The 14,946-nt window shown below is 44.1% G+C and overlaps 1 protein-coding gene across 5 annotated transcripts in view; it reads left to right on the top strand.

Annotated features, from left to right (window-relative positions):
- Positions 1–691: 691 nt before the first annotated feature.
- Positions 692–14,946, top strand: part of LOC120960090 (integrator complex subunit 6 homolog) — a 107,985-nt gene continuing 93,730 nt past the window's right edge. The window contains exons 1-2 of one of the 5 annotated variants that reach the window (XM_040384072.2): positions 692–844; positions 2,428–2,638. In XM_040384072.2, the coding sequence (XP_040240006.2) occupies positions 2,564–2,638 (75 nt within the window). In that variant the 5' untranslated portion in view covers positions 692–844; positions 2,428–2,563. Of the gene's footprint in view, positions 1,026–2,427; positions 2,639–14,946 lie in introns of all 5 variants that reach the window. The other 4 variants (XM_040384064.2, XM_040384058.2, XM_040384042.2 and 1 more) reach the window with 4 other exon arrangements.

The raw sequence follows: 14,946 nt of genomic DNA, 5'->3' as shown, positions 1-14,946 counted from the left end.
AGATTTTTAGTATAAAAAATACGTGCAAAGTTTCTTTAAAGATGATCAAGTGGAAGTAGTTTGATACATTTTGATACTAGATGTTCATACATAGATAATTATTACATTCTTATTCTTTGGCTCAACAACCGTTGTCGGTCAAGACCTGCCTGTACCACTTTTGAGCTTGGATTTCAGTGACTTATTTATTACCCATGGCAGGATAGACAGTCCTACGCATGGCTGCACGATCTATTCGTGGCTTGAACCCATGACGGGCATGTTGCTAAGTCGTACGAGTTGACGACTGTACCAGGAGACCGGCTTAATTACATGACTGTGACATAAATTGCTCAAGCAACGACGTTCATAGAACGAAAGAAGTTAAATACCAATAAAAAATAGTTTCTTTAGCAAATTTATTTTCACAGTTTCAAATTTATTGGCAAATAATAAATAATATAATATGCTATAAATAATAAATAATATCCCACATACTATCTTTTTATTCTATTATTTTGTTCTCTATTCTCTCTTTTATATTCTATCAAGTGTAGTACGTGTTCGTTCTTTCTGAATAAAAATGTAAATGCTGTGTTTAGCTGCACAGTCTGTCGTTGTAGTGTACAGAGAGCGAGACGAGCTATATAGCAAGGGCGGCTGTTTTGCTCGCACCTGCACAATCGCACTAGCACATTCAGGCCGGAGCAGGAGCAACAATTCTGCAATCGCAATCATCGGCCTGCGGGGATGTTGCTTCGTGTCTCATCGCTAACAAGCCGAACGTTCCGACACAGCGGACACCGCAGCAAAAAGGATACGGCCGTGTCGGCAAGGACTTCACTCTATCGGAGCGTTCGGTACGGTACGGAACAGTAAACTCCTGTATCACTCTTGTATTGTGTGGATGTGTGTATGTGTGTGCTATATGTTTAGGTTCCAGTGGTAACCAGTATCCTTAAGGTTCGAACGTTTACCGTGTACGCACGGTTCAGTGTTTCCGGTGCCGCAGTTTAGTGACGGTGCGTAATTGCTTCTCGTAAAAGGTGCTCCAAAGATGCGTCATTTACGCCTCCGCGTTATTTTCCCTTTGTTGGGCCGATTGTATGACCAGCTGTACACACATATACACGCCGCTCGTCAGTTCAATACACCAATCAACCCGAGGCGCTAGACCGGCGGAGGAACACTTTGGAAGTACACTCCGGCATGCCTCAAACGAACGATTCAAAAAGACCAGCGCATCCACAGGATCGTTCCAGTGTCTTGTGTGTGCGTGTGTGTGTGTGTATAGGAGAGCGACATTGAGGGCGTTACGTAAATTAATTGTACCAATTGAGGCAGCTTGTTGTTCGGTGAAGGGTGCTCCAGCACTTAAGTCATTTGGCAACCGATAATCTTCCGGTCTCGGCCCTGCAGCTTAAGCAGCTTTGGCTGCGTCACGCGTAAAAGAGCACACTTGCCGTGCTGGAACGCCACGTTGTCCTTGCGTGTGATGCGTACACTGACCAGGTTCTAGGATCTTTGACCAGGCTCTAATGGTCAAGTTATGTGACATTGTTAGCCATTATCGTGTTCACGCCTCCAATCGGCCCGACCAGACTGGTTGCCCCATGACACATTAACCGGCACAGTTGGCACGCCACCAAGCGACGCTATATCCAAAACCTGCGTTCACGATAAGACGCTCGGTATGTCACCCGTTATCCACTATCGGTGCCGCTTTTCGTTTTGCTGTGTTTACTTCTTTCTATGTCCGTCCAGTGCGACCCTTTAGATCCGTTTTGAAGGTGGTCTACACTGCTTTGTGCCTTTTGATGTTTCCGGTCTCCGAGTTGTTTTGCCTGCTTTCTCTTACAGCATTCTAGTGATTGGGTAGAAGGACGGAGCACAAGAGCTGGGGGGAAAAAACAGGATGTGGTTGATTGGAAGAACCATTTCTTCGTTCGCCCGAAAGCTCATTCATTACACGGCACTAGGGTGGCAGCCATTTTGTGTGAGCCATGGTCGCAAGAACAAACAAAAAAGGGCGAAACGTGTGCAGATAAAACCGAACAGGACTGATTGTGCTGATAGCGGAAAAAAGGAATCGAAAAGAAAAGAGTCAATTGAATGGTTTCCATCGCAGAGCGCTGTTGCAGCAGAGTTGTTGCTAATCGCATGGTCCTGCGATACCATGAGTGTACAGCACACCCACAGGAGCTTTGGTAATAGGGTTATGACCCTTCGTTTTGTTATTGGTGGTACCGCTACTGCCCCTGCTCTCTATGCACAATTTTAATTAAGTAACATTTCTTGGCCGTTGGACGTTTATGTACGTGTATCATCCTAACTTCCAGCGGAAACTGATGTTCGGTTGGATATCTGAGACACTTCCGCACTGTAAAAAAATAGATTTGTTTCTAAACACCGGCCAGTAACGCAACGATTCCCATACACTCTCCCTAGATCTCTAGATTAATACAACACCAGTCCCTTGCCGGGGTGCCCCAGCGTGCTCGCTTCTTTCAACCTCCGCTCCGGAAAGGCAAAACTCGCGTGTCAAGGACGTTGCAGCAGACCCGCAACACCGTCACCATCCGGCATGGCGAAGTTGCTCCTTAGTTTCGCGCTCGCGATCCTCACCGTCGGCAGCATCGATTCGGTCGAGTCACGGGCGGTAAGTATTAGAAGTACCAAATTGAATTGTTTCGCTCGCATTAAGTAAAATATGTACAGTAAATCGATTTACCTTCGAGCGACCGGTTGTTACAGTACCTGTGCGGCCGTCGTCACACGCCGAAGCTGATTGAAATGACATTTCGACTGTCGGAGTTTGAACATGCAAGAAATACATTTCATCGCTTGGAGTATCGGTATTTTCCGTTTGTTTTGGCTGTTGCGTGACAGTTTGACACTCGTATGATGGTCAAACCGTCCGGGACAGGTACTACACGGATTGAAATCGATCACGTTTCGATACACTCACAGGTGGGGTGAGCTTTTGGGGTAGTTTCCAAAAAAAAAATGAAATATATATATATAATAGTTTCCAGTTTGTGTGTGCGTTCGTGAAGCCGGCTAGTTTGGCAGCTTTATGGATGTGTTTACCAGGGTCGGATAAAAGGCTGAAAGTTTTGGACAATTTTTCGTACGATCATACCCGAGCACCAAACGGTAAAAATATCAAACACACCAAACGCAAAAAAGTCACAGGTGAAAATATTCGCACCAAATAGAGAGAGCCAGCGAGCGAGCGAGAAGGTGCGTTGTCAAAAGGGACCGCTCGCCCAACCCCCTAACGTCACAGCCACTTCCACCCAGGAGTGGGAGTGGGGACGGCACTACCACTAGCGACAGGGCGACTGGCGGGTAGGATTATTTATGATTGCATAGTAAAGTAACCGAAAAAGTTCCATCGATGTAATCGTCGATGGCTCCCGGACCTCCGTGCTGGCGTCAACTGGGGCAACAACGGACCCGTACGTTATGCGGAGCGGCTTCGGCAGGGGAAGTTACAGTCCCGAAGGGCGTGAAAGATTGGAAAGATTAAAACACAGCCGAACGATATTTACGACCCTTTGGGTTTTCGGGGCATTTTCCGGACGGGGGGTTGAACTTTTCTCGTATTCTCGCCCCCCCCCCATCTCTTCCTCTCCCCATCCCTTCGCCAAGATTCCAAAACCTTGACGGCTTGGACGACCTCCGAGAAGCCGAGCAAAACAGCTCGAGATAACCTACCAGCTACCACCCTTCCGTCATCTTTCTTGCTATCTCTCTGCCACGGTTCGCGTGCTCCTTCCTTCTCTGCATCTGGTTAGGGTTGAGGTGAAGTTCAGGAATCGATGTAGATCGATCATTTTAGGATACGTGTGGGCTAGATTATGAAGTTAGTGCGGTCATATGGGATCCCTTTTGGGGCTTTTTTCTCTCTTCTCATGGTACACAATTTATATTTCACCTGACCTGACCTTACCCGGGGTCGGGTCGGGCATCCGGAACCCTCCCCCTCTTGAGGAAATTGTGTTTCTCCGTGTGAAATCCGGTAACGGCAGCAACTTATCTCACCTTTTCCGTGTGTACTATTCCAGCAAAATCCGATCGAAGCTCTAGCATTTTGTAAAACAAAAAAAACTCAACCGATGAAGCAAATAATTCAGCAATTTGCTCAAAGCATCGAGCACTACAACTCGTTCATGTTTCATGTGCTGCCTTATACATACACAGCCGCAAGATACCGTACCACCACGCATCGCTCTAAATAAGCGCCTATGTTTGTAATGTTTTATTTAGTTTCATTAGAGCCACTAGCGACACAGTTCTAGCGAGGGTTAGAAAGTGGTTGCAGGGTGAGTTTTTAGAGTGGATTAAAATGCTTTCATCCTGCCAATCGTATCGTCTGCCAATGGGTCCTTTTTTCATTTGGCGCTTTTCATTTGTTTCATTTTTTGCTTTCCCGGTGGACTGGTGACAAGACTCAGCTTGTCACCCCCCGTACGATGGCTTCTATAAATGATAAGCGCTTCGGAGCGATGTGGTTTTTTATTACTACCAGACTTAAGTTCTATCAGCTACAGGCTTGGGGTTGTAGCTTCCCTTAACCCGTTACAGAAACTCCGTTACAGTAGCAAACGAAGACAAGGGGCAAGTGTGGTAAACCTCTTCGTTTGTACAGATTACTCGTCAATCGCATCGGTTGCTAACGAAACTGAGGCTGATTTTACTGGTAATGCTATGGGAATAGTGTAAAACAGTGTATTGTGGGGAGCGTTTTGGAGCGTTGGAATAATTTACAATTTTCAGAAGTGGATCGGACTACATATCTGCCTTATTTGTGGAGTGTTGGTGTAAGTGGAACACGCCTTTGGTAGGATGTATTAATAATGGAGTCTTTTGTGAGGATTACATCTAAGAGCTGTACGGCTTCGGTGGCCTTTTTGGGCTATTATCGATTAAAGGCTCCCATGAGAGAGAGAGAGAGAGAGAGAGAGAGAGAGAGAGAGAGAGAGAGAGAGAGAGAGAGAGAGAGAGAGAGAGAGAGAGAGAGAGAGAGAGAGTAATGCGAGAGAGAGAGAGAGAGAGATAGAGAGAGAGAGACTGACGGAGTCAGAGAGAGGATCTTGTAACAGAATACTGAATGTTGGTCCAAAGCTAAGGTACTTTGCTGCGCTTTTTTTCGGGTTCCATTATGCAACCAAGAACCTTTTACTCGGCGAACAACAAAATACACACAACACAAACTTGGCGAAGACGAAATTTCATCGGATTTAGATAAATTTAGAACCCACCTTCTGGAGGATACTCCAGGTTAGGTAGGGTCTGGTTACTCTGGAGGAAAAGATTCTCATCCATAGATTGCCACTGGCAAAATCAAGCTCGATCAAAAGTCAATTTGCACCTGATTCCTTATGAGGGTAGTCGGGTTTGGTGGCGCTTTATTAGCAAAAAAAGCAGAGATGAAACATTATGGTTCTCGTACCTTTTTGCCTGCTCCGGCAAACAACCCATAAAGGTGTTGCTCAATAATTCAAAGCCAAGTGCCTTACTACCAGGAATGAAAACGTGTGTGTGTCCATGTATGTGTGCCAGTCATTCTAGATCTTTCGGATGTGTCATCACGTTTGATTACCGTTTTGTCACCTTTCCGCTCGACGACCCACGGCACGCAATGCCGTGTTTGCCTGGGCGACCGGTGGACACATCCAATTTTTATGCCACACCTCGGTCGATTCAGGCCCATCCTTCCGAACATCAGCCCATCGGGTTATTTACGCCCTGGTTGTGGGATGCTCGCGAAATGGATGCCGGTTAATTACTTCCACCAAGGTGTGTAGCCTATTCGCATTATCTGACCGATGCCAACCGGCACCGGAACACGCGGCTGGTGGTTTCGCCCAAATGTCATGACCCGTGCTGGGCCGTGTTGCAACCGCCATCAAGCCTGTTGGCATGTGTGTGCATCCGGTAGCGGAAAGGTTACGGGCGATAAATTTTGATTATGATCGGTTGGACATAATTTTCGTGCCGTTGATCGAAAGGATGTTTTGGCCGGGATAGTTGGCCGGTGACGTGTACTCGCGCTTGGATGTCAGGTAAGTTAAAGCGGTTGTTGTATACCGTGAACATAATTTACTGGACAGATCGTGTCTAGTGTAGTTTAATGTAGACAGGGAACTTTTATTGATTATACTGTCATTGGTACATTTTATAGAGGCAGAATTTGATTTGAAGCAGAGTTATAAAAATCTCTCTGGACACAGATTTCAGCGATCGGAATAAATAGACGACGATTTGTCTGGGGCTCTAGGATCCTATGGCATGAATCTGCTAGGTTTATGCTAGAAGTATGTGTATGAGGTTGTATATCTAACACATTACTTTATATGGGTTTTTAGTATGCTAAAAAATATTAATTAATGTTCTGAACCTATTCTAAGCTAGCTACCATTGATATATTTGTTAGGGATATCTGAGAATACCCGAGGATGAATAAATCGAATTTCGTAAGATATTAAAATCTTCTTCAGTTACATTACCCATGGGATATGTTATGCTCTTCGGAATCGGTGAGATATCTGACTCCACGAAATCTATAAGAATTAATCATTATACACAAAAACTTGACAATGTGGTTTATCATATCACCATATTCACATCAGGCTACGGACGAGTCATTCTTACGGATTCCGGGCGTTTACAACCACATCTCCTACACAATTTTAAAGTAGCTTACGGTTGCAAGATGATTCCCTGAATGCAAGTGCAAAAGACAATATTTGCAAAAAATATCTTCAACAATCCGTCATTCGGAAATCACCGCTTGTCCTGCTTGAAATACTTTAGCTGAGCGTAAAGTTTCCCGTTTTCCTGTTTCATGCCGATTTTCATCGTTGGTGCCATACCCGATTCGATAGCACTCGACAAAGATCGCCTTCATTGTCCATAGAAAGGGAAATCCAATTAGAAGCGGGAGTAAGTTTCGCAAATTTATTCATCCGATATTCGTGCACCACCAACCATGCCCAGGAATGTTTGGCGAACCGTGCCGTACGCGAGCAAAGTAATCATTGGCGATGATGCTTTATTCCCTGTTTGTTGTACAACTCTACTCGCGGTGGGTGGTGGGATTGATTTTCATTCCTGTAAGGTTGAAATAAAATAAAAAGGTAACTAGCTAGCTTAGGATTAGTTTGACGTAGCACATTAATAACATAATGATTGTTTTATGTGAGCATTAACGGCGAAGGTTGTTGAATTGCTCTGCGCTGGTCTTGCCAAGGCTTCGTTAATCTTAACTTTAACGTTCGCCATTCTCTGACTACACCGAACCACAATAATCTGTCCAGCAGTTGTATGCATGTGTTTTTTGTTGCGTTTTCCTAGCCTCAGCGTGTTGCTTTACATTTTCCCGTGTTTCTCGATACACCTACCTGGACATTCTAGCAGCAAGTGTGCCAGCCAATGCTGCAAAATGTCACTGTCGATGTCATAAAAAATCTGACTGAAACAAAATCCATATCAGCGTCACGTACTCAATTGTGATAATCAGAGGTGATACTCAGAACGGTTGGTGGGACCAATACATGCTCATGACATGTTTGCGACCATCGCATGGTCAGTCACTGTGTCACGTTTCTTTTTTTTTCTGTGATCAGTTTTGAAAAATGTCACTGACATAGTTATGACCAATTCCGACTGAAACAAAATCATCTCAGCGTCACGAGCTCTACTGTGATGTACAGAGGCGAGCCTCAAACAGTTGGTGCGACCATCACATGCTTGGTGACATTGTGTGCAACCAACTCTTGGTCAGTCACTTGGTCGCGACATTTTCAGTCGGTGATCATCGCGATGGTCACGGGAGATATGCATTGCGTGCGAGTGGTTCCAAGAAACAAAATGAGTATGTTTTCTCGCTCTGTTTGACCCGACAGATAATCAAAACAGATAGAGGGAGAAAGCATGCTCATTTTGTTGCTAGATCCCACGCGCCAAGTATATTCCAAGAATGTCGTGACTATCACCGACAAAAATGTCGTGACCAAGTGAGTGAGCAAAAGTTGGGTGCTAAACTAAATGTCACCAAGCATGTGATTGATTCTCCAACTGTCTGAGTATCGTCACTGATCATCTCAGTTGTGTACGTGATCTGATTTGTGTTTCGTTTCAGTCATTAGTGTTGATGACTGAAATAGTGGCATTTGGCAGCACTGTTCACAGCCAGAAAAAAATCATGATTATGCTTGCGCCGGCATTAAGCTAAGCTTGTCAATCAGAGTATCGCGTTGGACTCAAGAATTCACATGTCGTGTTCAGCACGTCATGACGCACTTTTATTGACTATCAGCAATGAGCATCAAGCTACCACGGATATGTTCATTGTTTTCGTAGGTGAAAATCTCGTGATACTTATGACATTTTGCAGCACTGGTGCCAGCTAATGTAATTTAGTACGGAAAGGACCGGCACAAGGGTTTGGAAAATAAAAGTTCACGCTTGGCGTAGTGCTCCGCGAAAGCTTTTCATTTCGCAATGGGAAGTTTATGCACCCCCGTTCAGCCGGTAGAGCAATGCACAGCTTTAAAATAAAAGCACACACACACACACACACACACACACACACACACACACACACACACACACACACACACACACACACACACACACACACACACACACACACACACACACACACACACACACACACACACACACACACACACACACACACACACACACGCACACACACACACACACACACACACACACACACACACACACACACACACACACAAACACACACACACACATACACACACACACACATACACACACACACACACACACACACACACACACACACACACACACACACACACACCCAAAATTAGAAAAGCAACATAGCAACATTTTATCTGGAGTAATGTATCACGACGAGAAGGCAATCGTGTAGCGAGCAACATATTTTCTCGACTTGTTCCTAACATTTAGCTGCGGGCAGGATCGCTTCGCGTTTTAAGTGCTGCTTTGTTACGTTGGCGTTACGTTTCATCAACGCTTTTATTTTTCCTTTCCTGTTGCTCTCTTGTTTCATTAGAAGACGAAGATGAAGGTGAAAAAATAAACAGAGGTGGCTTTGCTACATGTTTCGGCGAAAACCAGAAACCTTTACAAACATGCACATAAAGCACAGAATAGAGCACAGAAGCTTTTCTTAACTTTCACACACACACACAGATGTCGCAGTACATCAGTTGATTACATTATCTTAGTAAATTCCGAATAGGATTGTAATCAACTGCGACGTCTGCTTCGCGTTTAGTTGGGCGAAACGGCAAAAATAAACCTGGTCGACACTGTGCCAGTGATTGATTTAAAGTACTAGCACGGGCTTCTAGTTCAAAATGGAATTGATCTCCCTAGTTGGGCTCCCACGGGGCGAACGAGGAGGTAGATAAAAATTATGCCATTGCAAATTAACCACCCTCGCATAAAGCCCTTTAAAGGAAATCCGGGAGAGAGTGAATGACTTTAGTAGCTTCGGCCGCACGCGCATACATTCAAAACACACACATAAACACACACCCACCGTCAGCTAGCAGCGGACAGGCAGCGATGGAAATGCTATTATCTTTCCCTGCCGGAGCTTACAAACGCAACGAGTTGGAATCGAGGGATGGTGGAAAAGAAAAACACTCCCCAGTTATTCTATCAAAAGCGGAGTCAATGTACGGTTTGGGAATCTTCTCAAGTAGAAACATTGTTTCCTTTTTGCTCTATTTTTCTCTCTCATTATCTTCCTCTCTCTCTCTCTCTCTCTTTCCTTTGGGGATCTATGCTCTTCATGCCCGTATTTTTTTATGAGTTCCGAATTTTCCGTTGTTGTAACCATTATCGAATCGGACAGCAACCACCCTCGCACATAATTTGTAATTCATCCCTCTCATGGACAGGTCGCTGTTTACTCTACCTCTCCTTCTTTGAATCATTCGCTTACTCTGTCTTCCACGAGCACGCTTGCTACACGGACGACGACGGAACAATGGAAAATCCGTTCCAATTAAAGTGTGAAAATACGAGCTTTCGGTCGGTTTAATTTTCCAGGCCGGCTAATGAGTCCCTGCTTAACGTTTTCTCTTTCAAGGGTGCTTGGAGGATGGTTCCGGACATTGCGATTCTCTTACTTGTGTGTGTGTATATGTGTGTGTGTACATGAAAACTCGAGGAAAACATCATCGTTTCGTGGTTCATCACGATCAAACACACCCACCCACATATTGGCTCATTTATTTGGTGTGTTTAAATTTTATTTCATTTTTGAAACTATGTATAGGTCTAGGTTTTAGCTTAAGCTAACGTAAACTAACTTCCCATGAATGGAAAAGGGAGCAAATTTTAACCTCGTTCATGTCCTAGTGCAGGCCCAGCATTCGCAAGAGGGTTTCCTGCTGTCACCATCGTATTGGCAGGGCTTTTGAATCGTTCTTTTTCGCTCGGGCAGTATAGTACTCGGGCACAGTAATTATTGCTTAGGTCATATTCAGCACCACGGGTGCAGAAGGATGTATAAAAAGGCTGAACAAAGAACATGACATTAATACCAACATCGCTCCATAGGGAACGTAAATGTAGGGGAAAAAAGAGTATGATGTGGAAATTTTGTTATAAAGTACTCGGCATATGAGCACAACAGCTTATTATTTTTATTGTTAATTGGTTGTTTTTATTCGCGTATTAACGTAGACGCTTTGCAGCAGATCCCGTGGTACAGACGTCCAGTCATAAAGCTAAACAATAGATGTTCATCATGGATTCAATCAAGTGCAGCCTTTCTCCGAGTTACGCGAGTGCGAGTTACGCGAATTTTTATTTTCGACAGTTCAGATGTCAAATCAGCACAATTTTCGCTATCAATTGTCAAATGAAAAAAAGTTTGCAAATTTTTCAAAAGTTTTTAATCACTAACAAAAAAGCAAAAAACAATTTTTCTACACCAATTGCATCCAATACGTACTACATTCATGTACTAAATTCAATGAAAAATCATTATTAATCACGTATATTTTGGCTGTAAAACGTGATATTCGACTTATACGAAACTCCGAGTTACGCGAATGTCTCTGGAACGCATTATTCGCGTAGCTCGTTAAAAGACTGTATAGGAATTACCTTTTCCCATACGCTCCAAAGCAGTTTTGTCGGATAGCTAAGAAAAGCCTCGCTAAACTAGACACCGACTCAGATATTGTAGACATAGAGCCAAAATTATCCCAGTAGCTCGAAAACCAGAATTAGTACTGAGTGTTTTCTACAACTAACAATAATATATCCAAATTAAAATCACCACCCCGCGTCTTCAGTGTGCCTTATGCTTTGCGCTAGCTACTATTTCGCAACAGCTTTACTTTCCTATCTGCCATCCTCTATCCTTTACAGCTACAACACAAATATTTTAAGAGGGATCTAACCCTAACGGGCGGAAAAAATATACACGCACCTATCCTTCTGTCACATCGGCTTTTCGAAGCTCTCTCCTTCCTCTTTCCTTTCCTTTTGATAACCCTGGAGAATGCGAGCAAGTTTTTAATTAAAAGTCTGCTTTTCATTTTGAAGTCCCCACTAGCAGCATGTGATTTGAAAGAGTGAGTGTGTATGTGTGTGTGTGTGTGTGTGAAAGAGAGAGAAAGACAGAAACAGAGAGAGTGTAGAAAAATGGCACAAAATCCATTTCTTCGAGCACTGTTTCGTGCTGCTACTGGCTCGACTACGTGTGTGATAGTCTAATTTCCCCTCCTTTCCTTTGGGACCTGTGCGAGAAAGGATCGTGATGGAATGGGCAATCGAATGTCCACCGTAGCCGCGCATATGTGTGTCTGTGTATGGTCATACAGCGGTGGACGCGCTTCTGATGAAAGGTCACAATCCCGAATCGAGGAACCGAAGCGGAAAAGGGAAGAGTTGTAAAGGATTTTTAACTCGCCGCCGGGTTTGTCGATGTTGTGGAGTGTTAGTTCACCAGGTTCTGCATAACTGAAGGGAAATAAGCGATAAACTGCTCTTGACTCGCTTTGTGACGCCATCCATGGTTTGGCGAAAATGCCCTTTGCAACAGCAAGTGGCAAAATGGCTGCCGTGGTTTTGTGATGCTCTGTGAATAAAATTGGAGAAAGAAATTAAATTGCAGGAAGCTACAAGCACAGGAGGAAAAACAAAGAAAAATATGCTTGTTACTTGCTAAGCTGACGTAAAACGGAATGGCCAAACAAAAGGATACTTAATTTGCCATGGAACAGTAAGCAGAAGACGAAAACCGCACACGGAGTTCGTATAATATTTTAGTTCGTATAGCTGAAAAAAAAACAACGCAGATACCATACCAATTACATTTCCGGTTTGAATGAGCAGTTTCGTTTGGTGCCGTCCACAATTCATCCAAATGAAGTTGCTAGCTGTTGATCATATTTAGCCTCGTCCTCGGTCGAACTGGTACGGTATATGATCTCAATTAAATTACAATCTTGCTCTGCGTCTTTTATCATGCACGACGCGCCTTTCTTCAACAGGATCTGTGTATGAGAAATAGGAAAAAATACGAAAAATCTAACCAACTAGCCGACATCTCATACGTACATATGTATGTGTGTACGTATGTGTGAGATATGCGGGTTGTGTTTGTGTGTGGACGATTTACACTGCTGCATAAATCATAAATGTAATAAATGTTCACGTGCGGTGTGGCCGGCGTGTATATGCAAGCCGTGGAAGCACCAGACAAGATGAGTTGTGATAGAAATGGGGAAAAACTAATTACTGTACAATGGTGGTCGTTCTCATTTAGTGCCACTACTGGGTGTAAAGGTTCTCCTGGCCGCGCCTCATCTTCCAGTATAGCCGTGCTCAATCTGTTATAACCACCAGGGGAAGAGCATGTGCCCGAGTATGTTCATTTGATGGATGAAGCTGGTGATGATTGTAGCAAAGAAAAACGCTTTTGGATCTACTTGCGCTATGTAGGTGGTTCGTACGAAGGTTACGACATCTTATATGTGGCGGTAATTGAAGCGCACCCTTTTTACGAAACGGTTGTTTATTACAATAAGAGCAAAAAATGTGTAAATGTGTGTGTGTGTGTGAGAGAGAGCGAGAGAGAGAGAGAAAGAGAGAGAGAGAAAGAGAGAGAGAGAGAGAGAGAGAGAGAGAGAGAGGGAGAGAGAGGGGGGTACAGAAAGACAGATAGAGTGATTTTGATAGAGTTAGAGTGCAAAACCGATGCATATAATCACATAAGAGTCATACGAATCACGGATGCGATTCCGTGGTGCAGTCGTCAACTCGCACACCTGTGAACATAAAAATAGGAACTTTTTTTCTGACCAAAAGACATAGTTCTTTTCATAATTTTTTGGTAGCCCTGAAAAGAGCTGATTAAGTGGTGGTTCGGAGGTGGTATTGCGGTGTTCCACAGAGTGAAAACACATTCTAATGGTCAATGTGTTGACCATTATTGTCTTTCACTGCCTGGCAGCGCCATATCGCGGATGAGCTTCTGGCAGGTTTCTGGAGGTATGCGTTTCCACAATTCCTCGCAGCGTTTCCATAGCTCATCGGCTGAGGATGCATGCTGGTTCTTGAGCTTGTCCTTAAGAATTGACCACAGATTTTCAATCAGATTGAGGTCAGGACTCAACGCAGGCCACGGTAGAACTTGCACATCCTGGCTTGCCAAATAACATCTAACTGTTCGTGATGTGTGCTTTGAGTCGTTATCATGCTGAAAGATGTAATGCTCTTCATCGCCGATTTTTTTTCGAGCATATGGAAACATCTAACGACTAAGTATTTTTCTGTACCCTTCCGAGTTCAGTGTCCCGATGATACGGACCAAAGGACCCGGGCCGTGCCAGGAGAAGCAACTTCACACCATTACGTGGCCGCCTCCGTGACTAAGGGTTTTTATCGTGTTTTTCGGATGATACGCCTGATTGGGAAGGCGCCAGACGTATTTTATGCCGTCCGAACCATCCAGATTGATTCTAGACTCATCCAAAAAATTATTTTCATCCACCAAGTGATGGATGCAGTTAGATGTTCTTCGGCAAACCGAATGCGCGCTTCTACGTGGTGCGGCTGCAGCTTTCGAACCTTCCGTGGTCGCCGGGCACAGAACCCAGCCTTGCGTAAACGGCGAGACACCGTCTTCGACGAAACTTGCAATCCAAGCTCCTGCTTGATGCGAGTGCAAGTTGTGAAAGGGTCCGCCCTGACCTTTTCAACAATCTGCGCGTCAACGTTAGCCGTAGTTTTTTGCGGACGACCGGTCGACTTACCCGTAGCCTCGCTACGAATGGCGTTGTCCACAAACGTCCGCGAACGGCCGAACGCCTTGCAGATTGTCTTTATTGGGACTTTCTCACGAAACAGCCCCTGAATGTGTGTCCGCTCCTCTGGTGTGCAGTGCTTACCGCGACCCATGATGATTTTGTGGAATTTTTTAACAGCAACCTTACACCTTGACCAGTTTATAGTTTATTCATATTCATATTCATATTCATATTCAAATTTATTTGTCTACCTTTTGGTTACACAAATACTTAAATAATACTTATTACCTAATCTCCTAACCTAACAAAAATGAACAACAAATTATCTAAAATTTGAGAAAATTTTTTTTTAGAAAATTAGAATTTAAAATTTAAAAATTAAAAATTAAGGCAGCACGGGATTATGGAGGGTTCTAATGCGAGATCGGAAAGAGGATAAGGGAAGGTTGAAATCAAACATAGAATATACACAGTTAAATCGACGAATTGCACGAAGAAGGGGGTCATTACGGCCCACTGCAGTTCGGCGGGAAGGGATCACTAGGGGAGGGCGGTTTCGAAGAACACGGTTAGGGGCGTAGAAAGGGATAGAAGAAAGAAGGGAAGGAGAATCAATATTACCAAGGAGTAATGCGGCAATAAAGGTGGATTGGGCATGGGAACGGCG

Source organism: Anopheles coluzzii, chromosome X (assembly GCF_943734685.1).
Source record: "Anopheles coluzzii chromosome X, AcolN3, whole genome shotgun sequence".
NCBI classification, from domain to species: Eukaryota; Metazoa; Arthropoda; class Insecta; order Diptera; family Culicidae; genus Anopheles; species Anopheles coluzzii.
Note: the sequence above shows the minus strand (reverse complement) of the source record. Positions and strands in the feature narration are given on the sequence as shown.